At 48.4% G+C, this 8,594-nt stretch overlaps 2 protein-coding genes across 2 annotated transcripts; one reads left to right on the top strand and one right to left on the bottom strand.

The window, feature by feature from the left end:
• LOC8078020 lies at positions 384–3,859 on the bottom strand. The gene is made up of 11 exons (XM_002465961.2): positions 3,602–3,859; positions 3,074–3,157; positions 2,441–2,515; positions 2,295–2,337; positions 2,148–2,205; positions 1,898–2,056; positions 1,765–1,827; positions 1,590–1,681; positions 1,135–1,216; positions 892–1,002; positions 384–798 (listed from the first exon to the last, which is right to left on the bottom strand). The coding sequence occupies exons 1-11, from the start codon at positions 3,735–3,737 to the stop codon at positions 658–660; spliced, it is 1,044 nt and encodes a 347-aa protein (XP_002466006.1). The 5' UTR covers positions 3,738–3,859; the 3' UTR covers positions 384–657.
• On the top strand, positions 4,055–6,844 carry LOC8078019 (protein WEAK CHLOROPLAST MOVEMENT UNDER BLUE LIGHT 1). Its single transcript, XM_002468621.2, has 3 exons — positions 4,055–4,255; positions 4,463–4,745; positions 4,834–6,844. Exons 2-3 carry the CDS (start codon positions 4,500–4,502, stop codon positions 6,634–6,636), a joined length of 2,049 nt encoding a protein of 682 aa, XP_002468666.2. The 5' UTR covers positions 4,055–4,255; positions 4,463–4,499; the 3' UTR covers positions 6,637–6,844.

Genomic DNA, 8,594 nt, shown 5'->3' with positions numbered 1-8,594 from the left:
AGACAAACATACTGATGCTTTCATGGCATCCATGCCGCAAGAACAATCAGCAAATTCAAGAGTCTGGGCTTGAAATCTTGGGGACCAGCTTGCTAGACACAGGTGGTGTCATGGCTAGAAGGAGTTGCATATTCTCCTCTTCCTGATCAGAGAGAAGGCATTTTTTCCAGATGCAGTAGTCGTCTCCGAGCTAGACAGATTGCATCCAGCATCTGCCGTGGATAGTTAGGAGCCTAGGTTTTCCAAATCAACTTCCATGGTTCAAAGGAAACTTATCCGATGAAGAATCTCTCATGTGCCGATGAATATTCATCATGACATTCTAGGAGAAGGATCAGCTCAGATAGAAAGTCTCAAATATTTAAGTCTTCAAACTTGTATATCCTGAATCAAAGCAAATCTGCCATCGATCAAGAAGATAAAAATGCGCTCTAGGCACATATTAATCCTGAATAAGCATGAAAATTTAAATGGCAAAAGTACATTCAGAGCTATACAGGCATGAAATTATGGTGCTGATCACTAACTGACAAGAGAAAAAAAAGGACTGCTGTAATGTAGGCATTGGGTCTTCTTCTCTTATATAAGAATAAATATCAGAGCATGAAAGAACCAAAATTTCTTGAACAACATTGTAGACCATAGGGAATCTAACATCTATTCCCTGTAGGCAATGAAATTTGCAATGTCATGAAGCCCAGCTTCTCTGTAACACTCAGCAATCCGATCCACGACCTCATCCCAGTTACCATCCACAGACGCTAAATCCATTAAGAATGCCGCCTCGTCAAGAACCACCTGCAGTGCACCAGAGCACCAAAGGCAATGGAGTCAGACAAGAAATAGTTGAACGCTATCATGTGACAAATTAAAGAGACTCTCGTCAGCCACCTGTTCTGGAGCCTTTCCTTTCTTCAGATCCTCACGCTTACCCTCCTCAGTTACCTTCTCTCTTATAAACTCGAGCTGCTCATCCTCCCACCCAGCTAGTTCAGCAGCCTCCTGTTTCATGAAGAAAGTGTATAAGTTAAGTCTTTGGCTTCAACTTTGAAGAAGAGAGACTAAAAGAAAATAAGGAAATATATGTTGGCTGAAGCATACAAGCAGAACATGAAAAGGCCGCACAAATCATACTTCGTAACTGCAGCCAAGTGTCCACCATGGTGATTTCAGAGCCACTCGAGCTGAATCTTTGGCTTCAGATGTACGTCCAACTCTAACAACAACAAACCAACAAGAAAATAAGGAACATAGATGAACATTAAATTCTGTTCCGGCCTTTGTGCATGGAAAATAAGTCCTGGCAAATCATATGACGTTGAAGTGGCCATGGACAAGTGTATTGCCATCTTTTGAGGCCAGACAGTACAGAATTGTTTAGGTATATAAATTCTGCATGTGACCAATATTGTGTTTGCCTCACGTTTTGCAATTAAATCAGGAAATCATACCTCATGTTCATGCAACATGTAATGTAACCATGTAATGATAGATGTTCACACTGACACCAAATGCAAACACCCACCTAATAGGTTCCCTGATCTTGCATCGCATAATTTGTAATTACACTGATCATGTCACAACAATACCTTTTTAAGATCTCTGCATTGAACACAAAAGGTCTTCCAAATCCAGGAAATTGATCTCTACTATAGAATTCTCCAGTAATGAGAGCCGAGACCTGAAGAGGAAAAAAACAGTGCATATTAAAAATCATTACGTAAACAAGATCAATGCATCTCTGGAAAGATATAAGAGTTTTACGTTATCTCCTTTTTCGAGATGGCGCAATGTTTTCCTCTCTATAACATCAGGGAAAAGTCCAACCTACAAAAAAGCATCAGTACACAAGCTGCCTTGTAACTCAGTAATTAGGAACTGACATGTATCTCTCAACCTTCTTCAACAAATAGACATCAAGGTCTGGCAGCTGTGACTCTTTGAAGTCACCTTTAGCATAAAGGTTACCAGCTTCACCCACGGCAGTCCATAAATCATCACCAGTATCAGCATTGATGTCAGCCTCAACAAGTATTCTATGGATATACTGTTTCACCTGATAAACATGAGTAAAACTATGAAGAACGCATGTGATTTTCACTTACATTAAGACAAGAAAGTTGTAATAAGATGCAACACAAACTTACATTCTTAGCCAAAAGCCACAACCCATGTTTACGAACTTCCACAACAGGCATTTCCATCCTGAAGGACAGGTAAATACATATGGATATTTGGATAGATGCCTTTTGAAACATACCATGGATATAGAAATAGAAGCATATTTAGTGTACCCAGTTGGAGCGGTTGGCCATCTAAGGAGTGATGTCAAATTACCTGCATTTTGACTGATAATGTCAGGTAGAACCAGAGACTTATCAGACCTAGATCATAGATGCTTCTAGTCAAAAGAATCATTCGATCTCTAACATATCAATACCTGCTGGACTTTCTGACAAGGGAACAACACATGGAATCAACCCTCTTTTTGCTCCAGGAGAAACAATCTTTTCACCTGCCAAATGTAGTTTTCTAGATGAAGGAATAGTCTTTATTCTGGTCTCGGCATGAGGCATGCACCGGACATTTGTTATTGCAAACTTCAGCTATAAGATGAGAATGAAAACAGAAGGTAGCAAATAGCAACAGAGTTCATACATCCAAAACAATTCGAAATAAAATCAAAGCCTATTTGTAAACATCCACCAGTGCTTGGCGAAGGTCTCCATGACTTGTAATCAAATGTATCTGTGAGATCAAGGTCGGGTCCTAAGTCCCAACAGCTAGATTTAAACAGCATGGTTTCTATTTGAAATTCGTAAACAGGTAGAGGCACAATCAGAGGAAAAAATTGAACTGTAACCGCTAACAAGATTAAAAAAAAACTAATCAGATAGGATTGCTGCTGAAGCCCAATACTAACAAATGCTTGGAACTGTCAATTTACCACTGTGCCGGGGGGAGAGAGAGAGAAGGAACAGTAAAAGGCCCCCAATTCAGGTATGCACGTCTGGAGGTGTACAACAGGGAAGCAACCACAAAAGAAATCCTTAAACGACATTTGAAGCCATACCTCGTGCTTGAAGCACATTCAGGAGAGAGTTGAGATGCTCCGGAGGACTGGTTACGGCGATTTCATTGACAAACGATGCATGATCTGGAATTAATTTGGGAAATTGTAAGAAATGTGGTTGCCATAAAAGGGTAACATGATTTAATTATGTAAAAACTCCAATAGCGTGGTTCTAGTCTATTAATTACATGGATCATACAGACAAAGGGCATAACAAGAGCACACAAGAGTACAAGACACACAGGAAAATAAACCGGTGAGGAAAACGCCACCGGCACATGACATTTCTGGAGATGATGACACCGGCTTGACCTCGATCAGCCGTCAATGGCCAATGCAACTGCTACTAGTAGTAATAAGCAGAAGCAGGACAACAGTAGGCTATATGGTGTGTTGAACTGCAACAACTTGACTTGGATTCCTACGGGCTGACTAAATGTCAGGCTATGTGGTGTGTTGAACTGCAACAACTTGACTCCGATCCACGAGAACCATGAAGAGAAGAGTCGTGTATGGTTATGGCCTCACCGTAGGCAGTGACGGCAGCGGTGGCTGCGGCGGCAGGGGAGGAGGCGGCACAGCGGGCGGCGACAAGAGACGCCCCGAGCGCGCGCGGCCCCATGAGCACGGACGCGAAGGCGGCCCTGCTCACCGGCGGCCTCATCCTATCCGCGCGGGCGCGGCGTCGGTCTCGATCCGGTGGTGGTGGTGGTGGCAGCGGCGACCTCACCTGAGCCAGCCGTTGTTGGCCTTTCCTGTGGAGTGTGGACTCCGCACCGCAGCGTTACCAATACCACCACGCTGTGTTCTTCTGGGCCGCAAGTGGGCCCTTGAGGCCCAGGTTGATCCGGACATGGCGCTGATCCGACGGCTGGCATTTGAGCACCAATCCACGCACGCCGCCGCCGCCGCTGCTGCTGCTGCTGCTGCTGGGTGCTGGCGCAGAAAAAGAAAACAAGGCTCCGCGGCTGGCGCGCGAGCTTCCCTCCCCACCACATTCTCTGTCGTCCTCTCTCTCCTCTTCTCCGCTCCCTCGACGCACGCACCTCATTCAATCCGTCTCACCTGCCTGCCTGCCTCTCTCTCTCTCTCTCTCTGTTTCTCTCCTCTCCTCCCTCTCTCATCGACGGACTTCCTGCGAGGAACCGAGGAGGAAGAGGAGGAACACAGAGGGCTGTCCAGGTTCGGTTCTGACATCTATCTATCTATCTATCTATCTATCTATTTATGTCACCGCATTCCTTGTGTTCCTCGATTTGGGTGGGTGCCCGCCCGCCTGAACTGCCTTTGGATTTTGGAACAAATGCTTGCTTGGTTTGAATTAATTAACAGCATTATCCATGGCTGCTGAATTCCTGATACGTCTCTGTTTGATGCATTGGTCGTCAGACGCTTCCTCTGCATCGTACACCTATGCTGCGGCAGGATGGAGGAAGCTAACGTCCAAGGGACAAGCCACCCCTCCTCCATCGCTCCTGTTCCATCCAGTTCTGACCAAGGCTCTCAATCCCAGCAGCAACAGGTCCACCGCCTGCTGGATGAAACGCAGGAGCCAGACAGCCGCTTCAGCGAGGCCGTCGATCCCAAGGCCAGCATCGACACCGCGGCGCCCATCGATTCCGTCAAGGGCGCCGTCACCAAATTCGGAGTCGGAGGGGTTGATTGGAAAGAGGTATCGTGCAGGCCTGCATCGCTCCTGCAATCTGAATCTCATCATCCTCAGACACTAGTTACATGCATAGCATGCATGCGTGGCGCAGAAACGCAAGCAAGTCCAGGATGAGCTCGACCAGGTGCAGGAAGAGGTCACGGAGTACCAGAAGAGAGCACAGGAGGCGGAGGCCGGCAGAGCGCAAGCTCTGCGGGACCTGGGAACCGCCGTGAACACTGCCGACGAGCTCAGGCTGGGCCTCGAGATGGCGCGGGCGGAGCAGAACCAGGCGCGGGAGCAGGCGGACCTCGCCGAGCTGCGCCTCGAGGAGGCGCGGCGCGGCGCCGCGGCGAAGGCGAGGGCGGAGCTCGACGCCGTCAGGGAACGCCGCGCGGCCGCGCTCGCGGACCTGCGGGCGTCGCGAACGGAGGCCGAGTCGCTGGAAAAGGTGCGCGCGCGCGCCGCGGCCGAGGCGGGCGCGTCGGTGGCGCGGGCGCGGGAGGCCGCCGCGGCGTTGCGGGAGGCTGGGAACGCTGTCGAGGACCTCGCCGCCGAGCTCGTCGCGCTGAAAGGGGAGCTGGAGTCCTCGCGCGCCGCCCATGTCCAGGCGGAGGAGAAGAGGATGCTGCTGGCGGTCGCGTGGGAGGAAGACAAGTCGCGGTGGCAGATCGAGCTGGAGGAAGGCGAGCTGGAGGCCAAGAGGCTGCGAGAGGAGCTCGCGGCGGCCTGCGACGTCGAGATGAAGGCGGAGGCCGCTTCCGAACTGTTGGCGAGCCTAAAAGCCGAGCTCGTCGCTTGGGCCGCGGAAGGAACACTGGACCAGGAGGAGAAGCCGGCGACGATCGGCACCCAGTCGGTGCTGGCGAAGACCAAGAAGGAGCTCGACGACGTGAAGGCGAGCGTCGAGAGGGCCAAGGACGAGGCCAAGTGCCTGCGCGTCGCCGCCGCCTCGATGCGGGATGAGCTGGAGAAGGAGAAAGTGGAGATCACCGCGCTGCGGCGGAGGGAAAGGGAGAGGGAAGGGCTCTCGTCAAAGTCCATCCCTTACCTCGAGGAGGAGCTGAGGTGGGTGACCGCCGAGCTCGCCGCGGCGGAGGCACGAGCCAAGGCGCACGACGACGAGAGCAAGATGGCCGAGGCACGGCGCCAAGCGGAGGAAGCGAAGGCGAAAGCCAGGTCGGCTCGAGAGGAGGTCGCCAGGGCCAGGGAAGACGCGAGCGTGGCCAAGGCCGCCGTCGCGGCCAAGGAGGCGCGGCTGGAGGCGGTGACGCGGGAGATACTCGCCGCGAACACGTCGGAGGAGATCGCCACGGCCTCGGCCGGCGCGCTGATGCAAGAAAGCAAGCCGTCGAAAAATGCACAGAGCAATAAGGCCGTCGAAGAGGGTGGGAACGTGACGCTGACGGTGGAGGAGTACGAGGAGCTGAGCCGGAGAGCGCAGGAGACAGAGGAGGCCGCCGGCATGCGGGTGGTCGAGGCGGTGAAGCTGATCAAGGAGGCCAAGGACGCGGAGGTGAGGAGGCTGGAGAAGGTGGCGCGGCTGGACAAGCAGACCGAGCTGAGGCGGCAGGCGCTGGAGGCCGCGACGCTGGAGGCCGAGGAGGCGGAGTTCGAGAAGCTGTCGGCGGAGCGGGAGCTCAGGCAATGGCGCGCCGAGCACGAGCAGGGGCGCGCGCCGGGTGACACCGGCTCGCCCCGGCCGGGCCTAGCCGAGATCTCCGTGCTCAACGACCCGAGCGCCGGCGAGGGGCGCGGGAACCCGCACATAGTCAGCCCGAGAGGAGGGTACATGCCGCGGACGGAGCTGTGGTCGGCGGCGGACGCGGACGCGGACGCGAGGCAGAGGAACAAGACCTTCTTCCCGCGGATTGTCATGTTCTTGGCGCGAAAGAGAGCTCAGACTTGGAAGTGATCAACGACCGGCTTCTTTTTGAATTTTCTTTTTGGCTTATGTGTCTCTTGGGACTTGCTTTTTGAACATGGCTTGCTCGGAACGGATGAAATATGACGATGATACAAGTGTAAAATATGTACTGATCACACAGGCTGACAGGCAGATCATAACTTTTTTTTTACCGGAGTTAGTGATCCTTGCTTGGAAATATTGACGGACTCGATAACCCTTTGTCACTCTGTCGAATCTGTTCTGCGTTTACACATGCTCACCTAAAGGTCTCTAACAAAGCTTAAATGTTTCTGACTTGGGGATGGGAATGCTCCCGAAACAAATAATGTAGCCATAATACTCTACATTTGGCAAAGAACTAGAGGATAGGAGTGTCATCATCATGAGAAAGCCTGAGCTCCAAAGCTACAAAACCATGTACACGCATGAGACATTGTTATATATATATATATATATATATATATATATATATATAAACAAATAATGTAGCCATAATACTCTACATTTGGCAAAGAACTAGAGGATAGGAGTGTCATCATCATGAGAAAGCCTGAGCTCCAAAGCTACAAAACCATGTACACGCATGAGACATTGTTATATATATATATATATATATATATATATATATATATATATAATGCAATGATGAATTGACTTGATGGTTGTGCTCGGCTATGCTTTCTAGCGGTGTTGCTGCTGCTTCTGCGGCCATGTAATCTGTTTGCATTTGCATATGTATGGAACTATTCTTGTATGTATATGCAATGATTACATTATAGGGGTACGTAGGTCATCTGTTTCAATCTCCTATAGGGGTACACGCATGAGACAGATTTCGCATGCACATTGCACATGTAACGCACTTCATCTGTTTGCATATGTATGGAACTATTCTTGTATGTATATGCAATGATTACATTATAGGGGTACGTAGGTCATCTGTTTCAATCCTTGGTAGTCTCGCCGAATCCTAAAACGACTAAAATTCTGGGACAGGGGGAGTAAGAAATAACTATATGGGTAAGTTCATCGATAGTCTTCGTTAAAGGTGAAAAACACTATAGGGGTACGAACCAAAGGGTGAATGTGCCTAATTATAGAGGACTTTGTTAGTCTCCCTAGTAATCTTATTAATCTTTAGATGCCTTAAATGGCCCTCTTTCTTTAAAGCTTCCAAAATGAATGGCAACATGTAAAGACTGAATGGTCCAAGATGAGGTGTTGGATTAGGCCCTAAAATTTTTGAAACAACAACATTTGTGTGTATGATTTTCTACTAACCCTCATTAGGATGGTGACACCTAGACTACACAGAGCACACCAATGAGTCTTCACTCTTCAGGGCAATCAAACTAAAGAAGCCCCCATGTCAAATCCGCTGACCTTTTCCCCAAAACATTAGACACATCGCAATATCCAATGTTATAGATCTAGATAGAACACATATGAAGTGATGAAAGAATATAAATGATTGTGTTGTTTGGTACAACGTAACCTATAGATACAGTGGCACCTCTAATCCTTGATCTATAAAGTTGTTCTACGTCCATTGACGATGAGATCAACGACTTGAGGTTGATATCCTAAGAAAGATTCTATAAGCACCTTTTTACTTACAATATTAGTAGGCCTTGTTTAGTTTCCAAAATATTTTGCAAATTTTTTTCACATTTTCTATCACATCGAATCTTGCGGCACATGCATGAAACACTAAATATAGATAAAAGAAATAACTAATTACATAGTTTACCTGTAACTTGCGAGACGAAATTTTTGAGTCTAGTTAGTCTATGATTAGACAATATTTATCAAATACAAATAAAAATACTATTATTCATATTTTGTAAAAAAAAATTGAAAGTAAACAAGACCTAAGGGTAACATCGTTGTGCAAATCTAAGCTAAAGCCAACTAGCCTAAAATTAATGTCGAGGACCAAATCCTATCTAACCGTTGACTAGATG

This window comes from Sorghum bicolor, chromosome 1, assembly GCF_000003195.3.
Source record: "Sorghum bicolor cultivar BTx623 chromosome 1, Sorghum_bicolor_NCBIv3, whole genome shotgun sequence".
Taxonomy (NCBI): Eukaryota; Viridiplantae; Streptophyta; class Magnoliopsida; order Poales; family Poaceae; genus Sorghum; species Sorghum bicolor.
Note: the sequence above shows the minus strand (reverse complement) of the source record. Positions and strands in the feature narration are given on the sequence as shown.

Bases quoted from the DNA above. Each gene is read 5' to 3' on its own strand.
- LOC8078020 (XM_002465961.2), bottom strand. From the start codon at position 3,737: ATGAGGCCGCCGGTGAGCAGGGCCGCCTTCGCGTCCGTGCTCATGGGG. The intron at 2,338-2,440 runs GTATTGATATGT...GTCAAAATGCAG, and splicing joins CTTGTCAGAAAGTCCAGCAG to GTAATTTGACATCACTCCTT. The intron at 799-891 runs GTGGCTGACGAG...GGTGCACTGCAG, and splicing joins AAGGAAAGGCTCCAGAACAG to GTGGTTCTTGACGAGGCGGC.
- LOC8078019 (XM_002468621.2), top strand. From the start codon at position 4,500: ATGGAGGAAGCTAACGTCCAAGGGACAAGCCACCCCTCCTCCATCGCT. The intron at 4,746-4,833 runs GTATCGTGCAGG...TGCGTGGCGCAG, and splicing joins GAGGGGTTGATTGGAAAGAG to AAACGCAAGCAAGTCCAGGA.